The following is a 20897-nucleotide window of genomic DNA, read 5'->3' as shown; positions in this document are numbered from 1 at the left end:
TTATTGCAACGTGATTGCCATAGCAGCATTAGCTAACATCTTTATCACGTGAGATAATTATTCCTTCTTCTCGGGTTGGGAACAGTTAAAAGCCAGTCTCTTAGCAAGTGTCGTGTTTATAACGCGGTTTTGTTGTCTGTAGTCACTGCACTGGGCATTAGGTCTGCAGGTCTTATTTTTTTACTAGTTGCAGTTCGTGCCCTTAAACAGCACCTCCATTTCCCCACTGTTCGGCCCCCCAAGACCACCAGTTTACTCTCTGCTTTTACAATTCCGGTTATTTTTTTAAATTAGAAGTAAAATATAGTATTTTACCATGCTTCTTACTAGTTGTAAGGCGGCTCTTGGAATGATCTGTTTATGTCATTTGTCTATCCCTCTGCTTTGATCTTAATGTTTTTACAAGTTCCTCGACCATTGTTGGACAGACTGCCATGGACTGTGCGCGCACACAGACAAGGGGCTTCGCTTACACTCAGATGCTCATGCTTGCACATGCATTAAAGAAAAAAAATCGCTGGAAAGGTGCTTAAGAAACTGCTGAGAGCAGCCTCCCTGTGCGGAGGGGTAGCAGGGATTGAGAATGAGTAGAAGGAAGACACTTCATTACTGTCCTTATAACAAAAATTTTTTAAAAATATATATTTTATTGATCTTTTACAGAGAGGAAGGGAGAGAGATAGAGTTAGAAACATTGATGAAATAGAAACATCGATCAGCTGCCTCCTGCACATCCCCCACTGGGGAAGTGCCCGCAACCCAGGTACATGCCCTTGACCGGAATCGAACCTAGGACCTTTCAGTCCGCAGGCCGACGCTCTATCCACTGAGTCAAACCGGTTTCGGCTCAAAAAATTTTTGAATTATTTTTTTAAAGCATGTGCATAGGTTACCCTTTGAAGTTAAGTTTTAAAAAGCTGAAATACGCATTTACACAGACATGGACATAGTTGTTACACAGCTGAACAGGACAGTACAAAGGGAGCGAGCAGGTAATACGAGTGTCCCGGAGGCAGGAGTCCTGTCCTGCTCACTGGTGTGTCCCCAGTGCACATGGTAGGCCCTCCATGGATAGTTCATGAAGGAATGAAGCTTGAAAACAATCAACCGTGTTGTGATCTAACCATAGGAAGCGAAGTCTGCACTTCGATTTCACAGATAGTAGCAGAGGCAGTGAAAGAGCTACATGCCTGTTTAAGGTATTGGGGGAAGTCCGCCTCACTTTGCCAGGTGGTCATTCAGAGAGAGTTGAAGCGATGGGAGAGAATGAAAGCGATGGGAGGGGTAAGGCAAGGAGCTGTGCACCTGCAGGTGTAAACAGACAGACGGACGGAGCAGGTGCCCAGTGATCAAGGGAGGACAGATGGTCAACAGAATCAAAATAGTCAACAGGGACCACCCTGTGGGTTCCCAAGGACAGGACTTCCATTAGCAGTCTTTCTGGAAAGCAAGGTGCCTTCTCTGTACAGAAAACCCCAAAGGGCAGACTGTAGCTGGAAAGACTGTTCCTCACCCCAGATCGTCTCCATGCTGTCGGCCCAGGTGAGGGCTGAAGAGTGACCGCTGGTGGACCTGGAGCGAACGGGCCCTGATGGGGTTGTGGGAGGCCAGGGTGACCCTCCGGTTTTCTCCTCTCCTTTCAGAATGCCGTTTCCAAGCACGGCGCCCAGTTCCAGGGCCACGCCCAGCACGACGCCCTGGAGTTCCTGCTCTGGCTGCTGGATCGGGTGCACGAGGACTCAGAGGGCTCATCCCGAGGGCCAGGGTCCCAGCAGGTCAGTCCCTCGAAACACACGTTGTACTTGATTTCCTTTTCTTCGCTTGAATATTTACGCAGCTCCTGCAGGCTGACTCTTGGATGTCAGAGTCTTGCATCCCTGCGTGTCCCGGCTCGCGCTCACAGCGGGTCCCTGCGCCTTTCTCTCAGCTCCTTTCGTAGACAATGCACTGCCTTGATGGGGTTCCGTCCTCTAATTCCACTGATACACTGAAGAGGTTTTCTTTTGGATATATACAGTTTGAAAAATCTTATGTCAACATTCTGTGCATCATGTGTGCACCTGCAGCCCTGGGTACCACTGCTTATTTTCAGACGATATGGTTTCAACTCTACCACCACTTTCTCAGCTAAGCAGGGATTCCCAGTCTTTTTGTCTCAAGACACAGGATGGGGGATCTTTACACGTGTGTACTTAGCATTCCAGGTGGCGGGGAAACCCCAGACCTCTGGGAGGGAGAAAGCGCTGACTCGCGTCAGAGCCGAGTTCATTGAGCATCAGTTGTGTGCTCTGGGCTTTGCTCATAAGGGTCGATGACGGGTCCTGCTCTCCTTCTACCTCTCCCTCACGGGAGTAAAAGCCAGTGAAGTTACTACACCACAAGGGAGCCAGGGCATAACAATACCCGGGAATAAGCCGCTGTCATTTAAGACATGGCTCACAAGCTGTGGTAAATAATCAGTCGCCCATTATTTTAATGTGTCTCAAAGCTGACCCAGATGCAGTACTCCGTCTTCCACAGATCACCTCTTGGAGTGTCACTAACAGTAGGAGTAATGATCGTCGTTTATGGAGAGGTGCTGGGGTTACTATCTGCATTTTATCTATGGGTAGCACCAGAGAGGTTGGGTAACTTTCCCAAAGCAACACAGCTAAAGAAGGGACAGAACCAGGACCCACGGCGGGGTCTAGCCTGAAAGCCTGTTATTTTAAAAAGAACCACACCAGTCACCTGCAAAACACACAAATGAAACAAAGCAGAACCATCGCAACAGAACCCGGGAGGACCACACACTCAGAGGTGAGAGTGGTTTCCTGGGCTGGTGGGCTGGTGGGTGGTTTTTCTTTTAGGTGCAGTGATTTTCTGTTTATTTAGATCCTCTTAGTTGCAAGTGACAGAAATGTAACTCGCTTCAACTTAAGGAAAGGACATCGATTGGCCTTTATAGCTTGCAGGTCAAAAGGTTGCAGCAGCTTCAGGTAGGGCTGGGCCCAAGTCCTCAAGATGACGTGACCAGGTCTGTGGCGCTCTATCTCTTGTCTCTGGCTGCTCTCTCAGACCGGCTCTGCCCACGTGGTGACAAGAGGGGCCCCTGAAATGCTCAAATGCTCTTTAGGGTTTGGGAAGATGTGATCGTCCCAGAATGGTTCATATGCTCCCTGCTGGCTGGGCAGGTGGTCTGCAGAATGAAACGTTCTGATTGGGCACCCCCGAGCTGCCTGTGTGTGTGTGTGTGTGTGTGTGTGTGTGGTGGGGAGTAAACTCCACCCGAATCACATGGCCAAGGAGAGCTTTTCAGGTTCTGGCTGGGTTACTTCCCCAAAGGAAGGAATGCTGAGCAGATAAACGTGTCCAGTACACGGTGTAGTCCATAACCTTACAGTGAACACATTTTGAAATCAGAACGGTGTATTTTTTATAAAAGATACTATTTATTGAATATTTGTTGTGGGCCACACATCTGATTTGATGCTTTTCATGATTTATCTTACCCCTGACACACAGGAGACACTCAAGCTCCTGAATGGTTGGATAAACCGGGTAGTTACCAGGCCTTAATATTTGTAAGGATAGCTCATTTTTTTATAGTTAACAGGAATTTAGGTCACGTTGCCCAAAGTCACTCACTTCTACTTGGGAGGCGTAGAGTTGAACCTGAGTCTGTCTGTTTCGGAGCAGGTGGGATCCTTCCCTTCTCATGAGTGTCTTCTGAGTCCCCAGCAGGGGGTGAGAAGAAACCAGAAGGGCCTCTTTCTGCTGGCCGAGCTGGAACTTCTGTCACTTTAACCGGCCAAGAGTGACCAGGCAAGAGCAGGGGAGGCTCTTGGCCAGAGAGAGGAGCCTGCCCAGCTCTTAATTTGACCTGATTGAAACCAGACAAGATCTTTTTCTCGGTCTGGGGTCCAGGCCGCCCCGTGAAATCTGCGGTCAGAAACGGGGCCACCTGTGGAGGCCCGGCTGCCGGGGCTGCAGGGAAGGAACAGGCTGTTGGGGTGGGTTGGCAGGAAACCCCGTTTTCCCTTTCCAATGACTCTGCGTAACTCTGAACAGCTTTCTCTTTGAGGTTATTTCAGCTGCAGAACAGAAAAAAGCCGTAGAGCGAGGTGCCCTGAAACGAGTAGAAACCATCAGGACCGCTTTCTTCTGTGACTTTAATGATTCTCAACTGTTTTCCCCGGCAGAGCGGGCCCATTTTACTCTCCTGTAGACGCACACAGGCAGGTTATCTTAGACCAGTGGTTCTCAACCTCGGCTGAACATTAGAATCACCTGGGAATCTTGTTAAAATCCTGATTTCTGGGCCTCATCCTCCGGAAATTCCGTTTCTTACTAATGATGAGGCCCAGAAATCAGGATTTTAACAAGATTCCCAGGTGATTCTAATGTGCAGCCCAGGTTGAGAACCACTGTCTTAGAGGAAGAGCTGCTCTCACAGAGGCGAGAAAGGGGTGAGGCTGGGAGAGGGCCAGGAAACTGACATGTATTAAGCACCTACTGCATGCCAGGCAGGACACACAGGTCATCTTTTCTGATGTTATTGATGGCCCTGAGGAGGATGGAACACTCCTATTCCTTTTACAGGTGGAGTGAGGCCCCTCCCCCAGCCATGCTCAGGGATTCCTCCTTCCACACCCACCCCTGGGTGATCCCCCATTGCTGCTCCCACTGTGCTGCATTGTCACCTTGATGCAGAAGTGGCCTGTGTCCCTGTGGGGTGTTCAGCTGACTCAGATAAGAACGGGACTTGTGAGGAGGCCGAGGGGTGGGATGGGGACCACGGGGCAGGCTGAAGACCTAGGCGTGGGCTCCCTGAGAGCCGGACAGCTCTGGGCGGGCGGCCTCAGTGGCGGAGCTGTTCTGGCCTGGACTCTGCCAGCATCACTGTCTCCAGCCCTTTGATCGCTCTGCTTGTTTGCTAAGGGAGAGCAGGGCCCCTGATTAAAGAGCCTGTCCCACCTCCCCACGGGCTGGCCAGAAATACCACGTGCGCGCTACATCCGAGCTCTGTCTGCTCTGAGCCCTTCGCTGCTCTGCTGTCAGATGTCTCGCCTGGATGGGGATGCCCTTCCCTGACCCACTTCCTTTGGCTTTCGTTCATGGACCAGGCATTCGCCAGGCTCGGGGTCCGCAGCTCGGAGCTGGTCCTGTGTATCTGCTCCCTTTCCGCCCTCTGTTCCCCCATCAGGTGCTCAGCCCTGAGCTGCGTGCACAGGGTGTCTGAGCCCTTCCCTCCTTCTCCTTTTTACAACTCCTACTCTAGTTCACCCTGTGTCAGCTGGGCCCTCGAGCCTCCTCGGCTGTGTCATACTCAGCCTTACCCTCCTTCCTCCTGGCGACGTGCTCCTCTCCGGGCATGTTGCCACCACTAGGCTCCAAACCCGTCTACGACATGTAAACAGTGCTTACTGTGCCAGCCACTGTTGTGTTTTGTATTAACTCTTTCCTCTTATGAAAGTCCCATCAGATCGGCATTATCATTCCCTATCCCTTTATGACAGTTGGGGAACCTTGGAGCCCCGAAGGTGACTAACCCCCCTGGCTCCGTGCCAGTGCAGGGGCTCGAACCCAGGCAGTGCCCCTCGAGGTCAATGTTTAACTCCGGTGCTATGCCCTTTACTGAACCAGACAGTCTTCCCTGGGGCAGGCAGGGCCCCGCCCAGCGTGGCTCCAGACTCGCTCTCCAGCCCCATTTCCTGTTTCCCTTTGCACATCCTGTGTTCCGGTCACCTGGGGCTTCATAAAATAGGAAGAGTGACCATTCTGAGTATTCGTCGCTTTTGTTCGTCCCACTGTTTTGTTATGGAAAATGTCAAACATGTGGACAAGTTGAATTAATTATAAAGTGAACACCTCATACCTACCACCTAGAGTCCGTAATTTGTATTTAACTAAAATTGCTTTATCACATTTTATCCATCTATTCATTCTTCTCTCTACTCATCACTCCCTCGGGTTTCCTCATCTTATATTTTTGATGCATTTTAAGTTAAATTTCAGACATTGCTGTACTTCACCCCAAACCCTCCCTTTTTGCTGGCTCTTGGAAGGAGATGCTGGCCTTGAAGAAGGCAGTGATGTGGCCACAAGCCACAGAATTCCTGTAGCCACGAGGAGTGGGAGAGGCAAGGAATGTCCAGAGGGAGGGTGGCCTCGCCAACACCTTGATTTGGGGCCAGTGATACTGACTTTGGATGTCCGCCCTTGGGAACTGTGAGAGAATAAACGTCTGCTGTTTTAAGCCACCGGTGTGTGGTGATTTGCTACAGCAACAACAGGCAACTTACACATAAGGGGATGCAAGGGAGGGAGAGTAGACTCAGCTGTGAGCGAAGGAGTCTAAGGTGTGGGGTGGTTTGCCCGAGAAGGACGGTGGTCATGCGGAGGCTGGCTCGCTGGGAAATGTGGACAGACAGGTTTAGTCGGTGGGAACTTTGGCTCTGACTTGTTTGAAGTCATGGGAGCGCATCCCAGTGAGACATCCTAGAGAAGTGGTTCTCAACCTGTGGGTCGCGACCCCTTTGGGGGTCGAACGACCCTTTCACAGGGGTTGCCTAAGACCATCGGAAAACACATATATAATTACATATTGTTTTTGCGATTAATCACTATGCTTTCATGATGTTCAATTTGTAACAATGAAAATACATCCTGCCTATCAGATATATACATGACGATTCATAATAGTAGCAACATTACAGTTATGAAGTAGCAACGGAAATAATTTTATGGTTGGGGGTCCCCACAACATGAGGAACTGTATTAAAGGGTCGCGGCATTAGGAAGGTTGAGAACCGCTGTCCTAGAGGCACCTAGTCACACGAGACCCAGCCGGATGGAGATAAAGAGCAAGGCAGTAAACTCAGGGGTAGTTGTCAAGCTGGGTGAGTGTGTGTGAGTGTTCGCCACGGTTCATGCTGCAGTTGTGCTCTCCCAGCTCCTCCTCTGTCGTGAGGTGAAGAGATGGGGGGAGCAAGGGGTTGTGGCAAAGGCAGCATGGAAGGCCCAGGCTCTGCAGCGGGCGGGCGTTGCCCGGGAGGAGGCCGGGACTCCATAGTCTGGAAGCGGCGGTGTGATGGGAGGTGTATTCATTTGCTTCCTTTCCTCATTTCTTTGCAGCCTCAGCCGGAAGGCAGTAAAGCCTCTGAGAACCACCTGTCACCGTCGGCTCAGCTTTCTCTAGGCCAGAGCTTCGTGCAAAGCCACTTTCAAGCACAGTATAGGTAAGAAGGGGATGTGTTTAGAGTCACCCAAGAGCTCAGCACACTTATGTGCTGGGCACCGTCTCCCACGGCCAGGTTCACCCTGAGATTACAAAGCAACTCTCCGCCATCATTAATCCAAATGAACCACTCACTCCTACGGCTCCTGACCGGTAGCGTCTCTCCCTTTCCTTCTTGCTGGCCTCTGGGCCTCCCATCTCCCCTTGAAGGGGGGCTGATGCCAGGTGGTTCCGCAGACTGTGAGTGGGGAGGCCAGGACCTCCCCAGCAGGCAGTCCCTGGGTGAGGCCCTTCCTCTTTCTTTTTCATTGCCAGAAAGACAAATCATATGGTATTTGTCTTTCTCTGTTTTATTTTACTTAATATAAGGTATTGCAGTGTTTTAACAAAGCACTAATTGCAGTGAGAGGTCAGTTGTTATGAGTTCAAGATTTCTAGGGGACATAAAAAATATATAATTACATAGCCTTTGACTCCAGAAAAACTCTCCTTGGGTTTTTATATGTGACAGTTCAGAGATTATAATTATAAGGCAGAATATGTTCAAGTATTGCAGTGTTTTTTTTTTTTTAACGGTAAATATGAAGCCATATTTTATTCCATTCTAGATTTTAGAAGCAATTTACTAACTTATTTTTTACATTTTAATTGCAGTGGACATTCTATATTATTTTATAATAGTTTCAGGTACAGTGGGGGTCATGTGAAGGCATTGACATAATTTACAAAGGGATCCCCCCAATAAGGCTAGTTCTCCCCTGGCACCATACATCGTTATTACAATTTACTGACTGTGTTTTCTATGCTGTACCTTACATCTCCATGACTGTTTTGTAACTGCCAATTAGTACATCTTTTTGTTGTTGTTGATCAATGGAGAATATTTTCTCCATTGATTTTTAGAGAGAGTAGAAGGGAGGGGGAGAGAGAGAAACATCAATTTGAGAGAGAAACATCAGTTGTCTCCTGCATGTGCCCTAATCCAGGCTGGTGATCAAGCCTGCCCTTGACTGGAATCGAACCTGCCACCTTTCAGTATGCAGGCGGATGCTCTAACCACTGAGCAACTGGTAAGGGCTAATCAGTACATTTAAAATATTTTTATTGATTTCAGAGAGGAAGGGAGAGGGAGAGAGAGAGAAACATCAGTGATGAGAGAGAATCGATTGGCTGCCTCTTGCATGCCCCCCACTGGGGATTGAGCCTGAAATCTGGGCATAATCACTATCCTGGAATCAAACCGTGACCTGGTTCATAGGTCAGTGCTCAACCGCTGAGCGACACCAGCCGGGCAAATTAGTACAGCTTGTTCCCTTCACCTTTTCCACCAGCGCCCCCAGTCTCCCTCCCGTCTGGCAACCATCAGTTTGTTCTCTGTATCTATGAGTCTGTTTCTGTTTTGTTTGTCCATTTATTTTGTTCTTTAGATTCCACATATAAGTGAAATCATATGGTATTTGTCTTTCTCTGTCTTATTTTACTTAATATAAGGTATTGCAGTGTTTTAACAAAAGCACTACTTGCAATGAGAGGTCAGAAAGGGAGAAACCCCCGTGGGCTTCTCAGAGGGGGTGTGCCTTTGGATGGGCTCTGAAGGATGACTAGGATCGAATGGGTGGGAGCATAGTCAACAAGAATGAAACAGGCCTAGAGGGGGGAATGATCACACGATCAGGATCCAGGGAACCCACTGTTACAGAGAACCACCTCCAAGGGACATGTTCGCCCATCTATTTTAACGTTTATTCCTTCTAGGAGCCTCAGAATGTGAGGCACAGTCAGGGACGTTGGGCTTTTTGTGAGCTCACGCATAGTAAGTGGCAGACCCAGACTTTTGAGAGATCTCTGAAGCACAAGTCCTGCTCCTGCTTTCTTCGTAACTCGTCCTGTTCGGTGGCTTTTCCACCTCCCCTGCCGCAAACCGAACTGGTTTGAAAAGCTTTTTCGCCTGGATGTTGCAGCCAGTCGTTTTCAAAGGTGTGCTTTTCTCCGAGTCCTCTGGACGCTCTCCTCTTCCCTTTGCTCTGCTGTGCTTTTCATGGGCCTCCCGTTGTTTTTTCCTCCTATTTACTTTAAACCAATGGACAGTTATTCCGTGTTCTAGAATTCACGTAGCCATTTGCTTCCATCCTTCCTGGGCACTTGCATTCCTTGTGTTCGGGAAGGAGGAGGTCACTTTAAGACGCGCTCTTGACTTAGGGTTGACATTCAGTGATTGCCAACCGAGTAAACTGGACACGACCGCTGCCTTTGGCGGTTTCTCTACGGAGGCCAGATAGTCTCTGAGCCACTTTGGGAAGGTGCCACGGTGGCTTTCCACTGGAGAGGAAACCCACAGCCCTGGAGAAGTTCTCCCTGCCCCTACCCCTGCCCCGCCGGGGAGGGGCGCCACGGGCATGCCCTCCTGCTTCGGTTGCTTAGCATATTGGGTAATTAAAGTCTCTTCTGAATGCGCCCACATTTCATTGCCCGGCAGGAGGAGAGGCCGCTAGTTTCCCGAGAGGCGTGGTGATGCACTGCTCGGTGCGCATGGGGGAAACGGATTCCACGCTACCGACCTTTTTAGCCGTGAAAGCTACTAGAGCATCTGTTTTATCTTCGGATCCCAAGGCACAGGCTGCTTGAGAGCCAAGGAGACAGGAGAAGACTAGGGGAGGGGAAAGAAGGACAGGCAGGGAGGGAGAAGGGAGTAGAAGGCGTGGATGCGTTGGAGAGCAGGGAAGGGTCGCCAGGAATTGCCACCAGGGACCGCTCATTGGTGTCCTTGCTCAATACATTCACTCATTTCTCTGCTCACTCCATTCTCTCTACCCTCTTCCCCTGTTGCCCCCCCATAGTTTCTCTCTGTTCTTCTTTCAAATATCTGAGGATCTGAGATTGTGCTGTGTCCAGCAGTTACAGTGAGAACATAATGATTCCTTGCCCATGAGAGAGAAATACTAATGAAAGATACCCATTCATTCTCTAGGTAATTCCTACATACCTACTATGCGCCAGGTTCTCTTCCAGGTCGGGACTGGGGCTGTGAACAAGACCCAGCGCCTGTTCTCATGGGGCTCACGTTCTGTGTGGAGGGTGAGAGAATACACAGCTCAACAGGCCCCACCACAGAGAAACATGAAGGATGAGGTGGGGGAGGCAGCCAAGCTCAGATCAGGTGGTCAGGGAAGGCTTCTTTCAGGGGGGACATCCGCGCTGACAGCTGAGTGACAAGGAGTCGGCCATTCAGGTGCTGTATTTGGGGACAGGGTATTCCAGGCAGGGACTAGCAGGGACACAGGGCCTGGGTGGGCATGACCTTGGCAAGTTCCAGAGACAGAGCTGCTATGTGGTGAGGGCTGGGAGCTGGGGCTGGACAGGTGGGCGGGGACCCAGTGACACAGGTGTCCTGGCCAGGTGTGGGGTTTGGTCCAAAGAGCACAGGAAGCCGCTGCCAAATGTAAAGCAGGGTGTGGTCTAGATGTCCATTTAAGACAGTGGTTCTCAACCTTCTTGCCCTTTAAATACAGTTCCTCATGTTGTGACCCAACCATACAATTATTTTCGTTGCTACTTCATATCTGTAATGTTGCTACTGTGATGAATCGTAATGTAAATATCTGATATGCAGGATGGTCTTAGGCGACCCCTGTGAAAGGGTCATTCAACTGCCAAAGGGGTCGCGACCCACAGCTCGAGAACCGCTGGTAAGAGGTGATGCTGGTTGTTATGGGCAATGAAGGGAGGCGGGACTGGGAGCTGGAGCAGCGGCTGATGGTGGGCAGTGGTCTCAGTGGGTGAACGGTGGCGGCTGGGACCATGGAGGTGCCGGTGGAGACGGAGAGAAGTGGATGGGGGTGAGGAGGGGAGGTGTTTGGGTCGAGAGTTGACATGACTTGCCGATGGGTTTAAGGTCTGGGTTGGGGACAGGGAAAGGCGGGGACCTAGGTGGCTGCTGGGTGTTTCTGTAGTTACGCCTGGTGCGTGCTTCGGAGTACACGTCCAGGTGTGGGAGCGGAGACTTGTCTTCTTACTGCTCTGCACTACGGCCCCTCTTACGTCTGAACCTGGTGCGTGGGTGTTTTCCCCCACACCACGCAATCCTGCAGTTCTCTGCGGAAGCCAGCCTGAGTCCTGCGTTGACTTCCGTTCTGACACCATGAGATAGCATCAGGTCCCATAGGTAAGGGCTCAGCCCCAGGAGGCTGCTCCCACCAGGCACCAATGACAGCCTCCCGGTGTCACCTGTGCTTCTCACTGACTGGCTATGAGTCAGAGGCTCCCAGGACCCCACCTCAGAGTCGATGGTTTGCTGGAGCAACTCTGAGAACTCGGGAAAACAGTGCACTCACTAGGATCCCAGCTCATTATTAGAGGGTACAACTCAGGACAGCCAGGCGGCAGAGATGCACAGGCAGGCTGTGTGGGGGTGCAGGCCTTCATGCCCTCTTGGGGCACCCTCCCTCCCAGCACCTCCACGTGTCCACCAACCTGGACGCTGTGAGGGCTTTGTGGAGGCATCGTTTTATAGGCGCGGTTGATTAGATTATGGACCATGAACCATGAGCTCAGCATCTGCCTGCCTCCCTTTCCCCAGGAGGTGGGGGCTGAAAGTTCCACCATCTAATCACATGGTTGGTCCCCCTGACAACCAGCCCCATCCTGGGGCTATCTAGGGCAGTGATGGCGAACCTTTTGAGCTCGGCGTGCCAGCATTTTGAAAAACCCTAACTTAACTCTGGTGCCGTGTCACATATAGAAATGTTTTGATATTTGCAACCATAGTAAAACAAAGACTTATATTTTTGATATTTATTTTATATACTTACATGCCATTTAACAAAGAAAAATCAACCAAAAAAAATGAGCTCGCGTGTCACCTCTGACACGCGTGTCATAGGTTCGCCATCACTGGCCTAGGGGCTTTTCAGACGTCACCTCCATAATATAACTCCGGTGTGGCTGTAAGGGGTTTGCTGTAAATAACAAAAGATTCACCTTATTGTTGCTCTTATCGGGAAATTTCAAGGCTTTAGGAGCTCTGTGCCAGGAGCAGGTGTGGAGACCAAACATCTGTTTCTCATTAAAGTCACAGTATCACAGAGGGCCCGCCTGGCACAGGGGGCCAGGGGAGCATTCCTGAGCACTCGACATCTGAGCCCGGCAGGCACTGAGGAATGCTCCTGCCCTCCGGGCAGGCTGATGAGGCGTTCATGCTCAGAAATGTACTGGTGACAGCGAAAACACCTGCTTTGTGCCTGATAATCTATAGTAAAGAAAAATAATAGCTGGGGACGTCCAGCAGGCTGGGGCTCCTCGGGTCTGAGCATCAGTGGGGGCCCACCCCACGCTGGTCCCCTGAGCGGTGGTCCTCTGAGTATTTGACTTTGGCTGGAGGACAGCAGGAGGAATAATGTTAGGGTGCTGGAGATATGGACTAGAGGGAACATAATTAGCTATTCTGTATGACGATGGCCACAGCCTAAAACCTCTCCAAGTTTAATAACCAGAGATTGAGGTTTGGCTGGAGGACAGAGTGTGTGTGTGTGTGTGTGTGTGTGTGTGTGTGTACACACACACACGCGTGTGGGCTTGTTTATTGCATCTTGCTCTTCGTAGCTTTATGTGCAGACAGTCTGGCCTGGTCCCTGTCACAGGCAGCGTTCCCGCTAGGCAGAGGAGCTTTGGAAGGCTTTCTCAGAACAGATCTTGGAGAGGTGGCACCTTGCTTACGTGTCGTCATAATTATGGTAGACATTAGTTCCACTGCCAGTGAGCGGGTGAAGCTGGCCAGGTCTGAGGTGTGAAGTGTGCATTTGGCAGCCGGGAGAGTCAGAGTGCTGAGCTGTTCAGTGTCGAAGTTGCAGGCTCATTCCTGGCGTTTGGAACTGGGGGAGCAGAGCAGTGCGAGGTGGCGGCTGACCGCTGGGCGTTACAACAGAAAGAAGCAGGTGACCAGAGAGCCACCCCCGCAGGGAGATGGGCGAGTGCACACGGAAGGGCAGCGAGTGATTTCCTGCCCCTTTCCCCTGGGGCCGCTGGGGGACATGAGGACGGGGCGTGAGCGCGCTGGAGGGGACAGGGCCCCTTAGGCCCGCTGAGGGGTAGCTGGGAACTTCTGGAGTTTCTGTAAGCGTGACACTGCCCTCTCTCTGTTGGCCCCACTCTGTCCTCATTCCTCATCCTCTGAGAAACAGGTGTATTTCACATCCTTTCTGTAGCTTATTGTGCCTGCAGCATGGTTTCTTCATCCTTCAAAGATAAAATTAGACCCTTGTCTGTTTTTTCCAGTCCACACATCTCTTGCTTCCTGATAGAGATTCATGGCTCAATATAGAGGCCTATACTGAGCCAGCTTTAGTAGGTTAAAACAAAAAGTAAAAATATTCCTTTCCATTTCTTTGCTTAAGTGTGAGACGGGGATTTGGAAATTTCCCAACAACACAAATGCGTTCTTCAGGCCTCTGCTATGTGTAGGTATGTGATGGGTGACGTGGGAGAAGGACTGGAAGGGAAAAGGGGTGGCGAGACCCCACAATGCCAGGTCCCCCTGGTGGTGGGAGCTTGATGTCTGATACACAGTTTTTTACCAAACCATTCCCATGGTTTTCCTGAAGGGCAGTTTATCAGAGGCAGTGAGAGGGATTGAGCGTTGAGTACTTGGGTCTGTTTCCTAAATCAGCGTTGGCATCTATAGGCTTGTGTCCAGGAGAGGGACCTACTGGGGGCAGCACCCAGAAAACCTCCCATGTCCTTGCCTGTCCCTGGTCTTTTCTATTTTGTTTGCTCAACAGAAAACCCATCAAGCAGGGCGGGTGCTCTCCATGGAGTTGGGAACCTGGTTTTTTTGTTTGTTATCCTCACGGGAGGATTATATTTTCCACTGATTTTTGGAGAGAGTGAAAAGAAGTGAGGAGAGAGAGACACACACACATCGATTGGTTGCCTCCCACATGTGCCCCAACTGGGGCCAGGGATCGATCCGTATCCCAGGTATGTGCTCTCGATCGGGAATTGGTCCTGCCACCCTTCGGTGCACAGGTGGATGCTCTGTCCACTGAGCCACACCAGCCTTGGGCTGTCTAGTGGAGAGAGCGGACTGCCCGTGGGCTGCTGTTCCATGTTGCCAAGGAAGTCAGTGTAGCTTTGGGATCAGGAGTGTAGCATCCAGAAATCCCTTATGTCCTGGAAGAAATGGTGCATTTCGTGATTAAGGAAGTAAGCTGGAGCAACCATGTGGAATATGGAAGCGGCACTTCACTTTCAAAGGCACTAAAGTGAGGGAGCGTTAAATTTAAAAGGGTTTAAAGGCTATAACTAATGTCAAGTTTAAGCCACGGAGTAGCATTGTCAGGACTCGTGTCTGGGTAACAGCCCACTGTGTGGATATACTACGTTCTGTTTATGAACCCGTTGGTGGTCAGTGGGTTGTTTTCGCCCTTTGACTGTTGTGAATAATGCTGCTAGGAGCATTTGCGTACAAGTATCTGTCTGAATATTTGTTTTCAGTTCTTTTGGGGCATTTACCTAGGAGTGGAATTGCAATGGTAATTCTGTATGTAACTTTTTGAGCAACCACTAGACAGTTCAGATGTGATTAAACGTCCGTCTCTGTTCTTTGCCCTCACAGATCTTCCTTGACTTGTCCCCACTGCCTGAAGCAGAGCAACACCTTCGATCCGTTCCTGTGTGTGTCCCTGCCCATCCCCTTGCGCCAGACCAGGTATATGAGTGCTGTGCCCGGTGCACCTGAAGTCCTTCCTCCTTTGGGGAACCTCTGGCCTTGCAGCTGCACCTGTCTCTCTTGCTTCTCAGCCAGTGTTTTCTAGAAACCAGCCTTATAGCTGGGCGACATTCAGTTATGGAATGTGATGAATAAAGTGAAAGGTTACTGTGTCCTCTCGTAGCTGAAGAAGGAATTATAAACAGTGCTTTTGTTTATCAGCACCTGGCTTATGTCTTTGGCCTGTTCAGAAGCTGGCATGGGCCAATGGGTACCAGTTGGTCAGATGGGCAACCCGGAGAAAATGTGTCACCACCTGCTTTTCCTTGCTTTGTTTCCACTCCTTTTTCCTGTTTGTGAAGATGTAGGAAAAGGTTTATCCAAGGAGCAAAGAAAAAGGAAAAGTGTGATTGGAGGAGGTGAGACAAAAAGGAAAGAGGAGTCAGGATTGGGCAAGAGCCATGTGGGGCCCAGCATCCCAGCATCTCAGGTCCTCACAGTGACCACAGGCACCTACCAATGTCAGCCTCAGGGACGTTTAGTGAGCTCCCACATGGGATACCTTCACTGGCGTCAAGATGGTGGCATTTGCCCATTTGGCTCAGTGGATAGAGAGTTGGCCTGCCGACTGAAGAGTCCTGGGTTCAATTCTAAGTCAAGGGCAGGTACCTCAGTGCAGGCTCGATCCCCAGCCCCGGTCGGGGCACGTGCAGGAGGCAACCAATTGATGTGTCTCTCTCACAAAGATGGTTCTCTCTCTCCCCCTCCCTTCCACTCTCTCTAAAAATCAATGGAAAAATCTCATTGAGTGAGGATTAAGCAAAAATAATAATAATTAGATGGTGGCATTTCTTCCAGTGTTCCCCACCTCTGTACATACTATTTCTCTTGCCCTCTGTCTATTGAGATCTTCCATCTGTAGGATGCAGCTGAAACCATGACACCCTCATCAAGCCTTTCCTGGCATCTTAATCCTTTCCTGCTCTGAATTCCTGTGCTGCTAGTTTATGCCACACATGGAACAGGGGCTTATCCTGTCACCAGTGACACCATGCAATGATGGCTGCTGGTAGATGTGAGTTAAGGTTCCTGACTTGATTCATCATAGCACATCCGTTAGGCCCACTGACTCCGGGACCTGACTGCCTGGGTTCAAATCCCGGCTCTATTAGTTAGCTGTGTGAATTGGGTAATTATAGAGAGGAGAGACGGGAGCTGGAGGAGTGAGGCCCGGTGAGCTGGTGGGGACAGGAGGGAGTGGGGCCAGCCAAGGGCCCTATCTCATCCATCACCCACGGAGAACTTAAAAAAGGAAGGAGGGCAGCATCGGAAGTGTTGAAGCAGACTGCAGGAGAAGCTTGAAGATTATCTAGTTAACAAACAACCTTGAGACCGTAGGTCTGTGTTGTGATTATTAATCAAATACCTTTTTAAAAAATATATTTTTACTGATTTCAGAGAGGAAGGGAGAGGGAGAGAGAGATAGAAACATCAGTGATGAGAGAGAATCATTGATTGGCTGCCTCCTGCACACTCCACACTGGGGATCGAGCCCGCAACCCAGGCATGTGCCTCTGACCGGAATCAAACCTGGGACCCTTCAGTCCGCAGGCTGACGCTCTAACCACTGAGCCAAACCAGCCAGGGCGTAAACCAAATACCTTTTATTTTTAACTTGCTGGAAAAGTACTCAGTGGTATCTGTGGAGAATTGGCTCTCCAGTGCCACCCGATGACAGTGGAATATAGTGACCCTCCCTGGAAGCAGAGAAAAGCCCAGGTGCTGAGCTTGACCTAGTGTCAGGGGTGTTGGTGACAGTTCATCTCAGTCCTTTAAGGATGTGGACTCTTCCCTCTTTTTCAGGTTCTTGAGCGTCACCTTGGTCTTCCCCTCTCAGAGCCAGCGGTTCCTGCGGGTTGGCCTGGCGGTGCCCATCCTCAGCACAGTGGCAGCCCTGAGGAAGATGGTGGCCCAGGAAGGCAACGTCCCTGTGGATGAGGTCTGATGGAAGCGCCTGGGGCCTGGTCACTGGAGGGCGAGATGCTAACTGAGCCAGCTGTCTCGGTTGCTTAGGCTAATTTCTGGTTCTCGGGTGACGCCAGCGTGACTCATGGGTTTCTGTGTGATTAGTCATCCCTGGTGTCTGTGATGACTAGGTCTTGACCTCTCTGGGCATTTACAGAGAATCACCAGAAGAAGACACTACCTTTGTCTTCCAAGAAGGTGGCGGTGATTGCAACTACAGTGATTCCGCAGTCACTACCCCTCAGCAGTGCTTAATAAGCGCTGGGTACTCTATGAACTTTATATCCGTAGCCAATTTAATTCTCACAGCATCCTGTGAACCAGGTTATGGAAAGGACAATCAATGAAATGTGAGGACCACTGAGGGAACTGAGGGCTTGTAACACGAGAGGGGAGCTTCGGGGGAAAGTGGGATTGGCTTTGCTCTACCTGCTTTTTTTTTTTTTTTTTTAATATTTTTTATTGATTAAGATATTACATATGTGTACCCTCTACCCCCCCTCTCCCCGCTCACCCCCTCACCCCCCCGTTGTCCGTGTCCATTGGTTAGGCCTATATGCTTGCATATAAGTCCTTTGGTTGATCTTTCCCCCTTGCCCCCACCCTCCCCTACCTTCCCTCCAAGGCCCGACAGTCCAATCAATGCCTCTCCATCTCTGGATCAGTCCTTGTTCATCAGTTTATGTTGTTCATTATATTCCACAAATAAGTGAGATCTTGTGGTATTTATCCGCTCTCCAGTTCCATCCATGCTGTGGCAAATGGTAAGAGTTCCTTTTTCTTCTTCCTCTTCTTAAAGAATACCTTTCAGCATTTCATATAATGCTGGTTTGGTGGTGATGAACTCCTTTAGCTTTTTCTTATCCGTGAAGCTCTTTATCTGACCTTCCATTCTGAATGATAGCTTTGCTGGATAAAGTAATCTTGGTTGCAGGTTCTTGCTATTCATCTCTTTGAATATTTCTTGCCACTCTCTTCTGGCCTGCATGGTTTCTGTTGAGAAATCAGCTGACAGTCGGATGGGTACTCCCTTGTAGGTAACTGACTGTCTTTCTCTTGCTGCTTTTAAGATTCTCTCTTTATCTTTTGCTCTTGGCATTTTAATTATGATGTGTCTTGGTGTGGTCCTCTTTGGATTCCTTTTGTTTGGGGTTCTCTGCGCTTCCTGGACTTGTAAGTCCATTTCTTTCACCAGGTGGGGGAAGTTTTCTGTCATTATTTCTTCAAAAAGGTTTTCAATATCTTGCCCTCTCTCTCCTTCTGGTACCCCTATAATTCTGATGTTGGTACGCTTGAAGTTGTCCCAGAGGTTCCTTACACTATCTTCATATTTTTTGAATCTCTTTTCTTTTTTCTTTTTCGGTTGGGTATTTTTTGTTTCTTTGCATTTCAAATCTTTGACTTGATTCTTGGGATCCTCTTGTCTGCTGTTGGATCTCTGTAAAGTATTCTTTATTTCAGTCAGTGTATGCATAATTTCTAATTGGTCCTTTTTCATGACCTCCATGGTCTCACCATACTCCTTGAGGGATTCATTAAATTTATCGGCGGTTTCCATAAAATTCTTGACAAACCTTATAAACGTGGCCTTGAACTCTATATCCAGTCGTCTGTCCTCCTCCGTTTCTGACAATTGTGACCTGTTTCTCTGTCTCCGCATTTTGGCTGTTTCCCTGTGTTGATAGAGTGGCCTGCGCGCCAGGTGTCCTGTAGGGCCCAGTGGCTCAGCCTCCCCAGTTACCTGGGGTGGACACTCTTGGTGCACTCTTGGTGCCTCGCTTGTTGTAGGATCACTGGGAGGAATTGACCTCCAGGCCAATTGGCTGTGGGAAGCAGCTGTGTCTGAAGTGGGAGAATGGACCCCCTCTGACCACTGGGTACAGTGGCTCCTGGATCTAAGGAGGTGCTAATTCAGCCCCTGCCTGAGGCCACACAGCAGGAACTACGAAGAGGCTCAGCTGTGAAGCAATGCAAGCCGCTGCGGGGCCTTGGGCCTTCTCTTGGAAGTTCCGGGTCTGGCTGGCCCGGCTGCAGTTAGGTAATTATCAGGTTGCAAAGTTCTGGGGCATTCACATGCAAAAGCCTCTGCCGCAGCCCGGGTGGGGCGTGGTCTCAGGGAGTCAAAGGGCGTAGAAAGAAGCAATGGCTGATTCTCCGCGCCCGGAGTCGCGCGTCTCAGTGTCCCGGTAACGGCTGCAAGCACCTCTGAGGGAAAGCGGCCCTCAAGTTCGCCCGCTGCCGCCTGAGAGAGCTGCCTCTCCCCGTATGAGTCCTAAGTCCCCAGAGACTTCCCAGAACCGGAGATCAGAGCAGTCAGGAGCTTGTGATTCAAAAAGACAGCCGCGTCCTCAGGTGCCACCCCCTTTCCGCGCGCGCGAGCCGCCGCCGCCGTACCTCTGCACTCAGCCTCCGCAGCTCCTCTGGCTCTCAGCGTGCTTTTCTTTTCTTCTAGTTGTAGAAATTACACTCAGCCAGCCTTCCTGTTGTTTTGGACGATGTTTGCTCCGTCCTTTGGGCTAATTTTCAATTGTTGTGGGAGGCGACTATTTCCCGGTGTTTATCTATGCCGCCATTTTAGTTTCTCCTGCTCTACCTGCTTTTAAAGGAGGCTTGGTAACGAGATTGGATTCTCTGTGACTTTGGAGGACAGAGCTTGTAACAGGGGTCCCCCCATGAAAGGACAGGGTAGAGGTGACGGTGGTGAGAATCACTGTGGCACGAAGGGAAGGGCTGAGAACGGGGCTTTCGTTGTGATTCAGTCACTTGCTAGTGTTCTGACCTTGGACAAAGTAATTGGTCCTCTGTTTCTTTAATAGTAAAAGGGGAATTGTATACTTCCTTAAAGACCTCAATGGATTTTTTTCAAATTAAAAAATACCATTAACCTTTTTTGTTAAGGAATAATACACATACAATAAAGTACACATGCTTTAAAGTTAAAATCTTGAAATTTTACCTGCATGCATATCCTGTAGGACACTATGATTACTGAGCCTTTCCATCACCCCAGTGCTTCTTCCTGCCTCCACCCCGGTCCCTCCGACCTCTACAGTCATTTTATAAGGATCTCAAGTGGGTAAAACTCCGTTGTTTCTTGCTTTGTGCTCTATGGGGATCTATTGAGAGAATGAGAGAGAAGAGAGTAGGATAGTAAATGAGAATCTTGGGGGGGGGGGATCTATAATAATAAAAGCATAATATGCTAATTAGACCAGATGTCCTTCTGGATGTCCTTCCGGGATGAACCTGGGGCTGCAGCCGTGGGATCAAGGCAGCCTCTGTGGCTGTGATCGAGGCAGCCGCCTCAGCTGCGAGGGAGGGATCAAGGCAGCCTCGCCTGCGAAGGCCTACTCTTGCAGGAATTTCATGCATCGGGCCTCTAGTGTTAGTAATAAAAGATCAAAGTCTGAGAGGTAGAGTTTGAATAGTTAAGAGAGTGAAAGGACTGTTGGGGAATTTGAAAGGTGTGACCTGTTTGTTCAGGGAGATACATATCACTTGGGATTCCTAAGTGCAGGAGAGCGCACTTTGATTGGAACTTAAAATCTATTTTGACATTTAGTTTTAACTGGCCACTTTATTCCATTTATATTATATATGATCATGGACATATTTGGACTTATTTTATGCTTTCTATTTACCCTACTTTTCCTTTGTTTCTTTTATCCCTTTCTTTATTGCTTCTTTTGGTTTGAGCAATTTTTCTTTACTTCATCTCTTCAGGTTTGGAACATATACATTATATTTCTATGCTCTTACTGGTTATCATTAAGATCTCAACATGCAGCTCTAGCCGGTTTGGCTCAGTGGATAGACCGTCGGCCTGTGGACTGAAGGGTCCCAGGTTTGATTCTGGTCAAGGGCACATGCCCGAGTTGTGGGCTCGATGCCCAGTAGGGGGTGTGCAGGAGGCAGCCAATGAATGATTTTCATCATTGATGTAAATGATGA

General features: G+C 49.6%; 1 protein-coding gene across 2 annotated transcripts in view; it reads left to right on the top strand.

The window, feature by feature from the left end:
* USP43 (ubiquitin specific peptidase 43) overlaps positions 1–20897 on the top strand; it is a gene marked incomplete at its 5' end in the record, with an annotated part of 53860 nt that overhangs the window by 3364 nt on the left and 29599 nt on the right. For both annotated transcript variants that reach the window (XM_081109279.1, XM_081109278.1), the window contains 4 exons: positions 1644–1775; positions 7117–7220; positions 14829–14921; positions 16785–16920. In XM_081109279.1, coding sequence (XP_080965405.1) covers positions 1644–1775; positions 7117–7220; positions 14829–14921; positions 16785–16920 — 465 coding nt within the window. The remainder of the gene's footprint in view (positions 1–1643; positions 1776–7116; positions 7221–14828; positions 14922–16784; positions 16921–20897) is intronic.

Source organism: Myotis nattereri (assembly GCF_964212035.1).
Source record: "Myotis nattereri genome assembly, chromosome: 16".
Taxonomy (NCBI): Eukaryota; Metazoa; Chordata; class Mammalia; order Chiroptera; family Vespertilionidae; genus Myotis; species Myotis nattereri.
The sequence above is the reverse complement of the archived record's forward strand: the minus strand, read 5'-3'. Positions and strand labels throughout refer to the sequence as shown.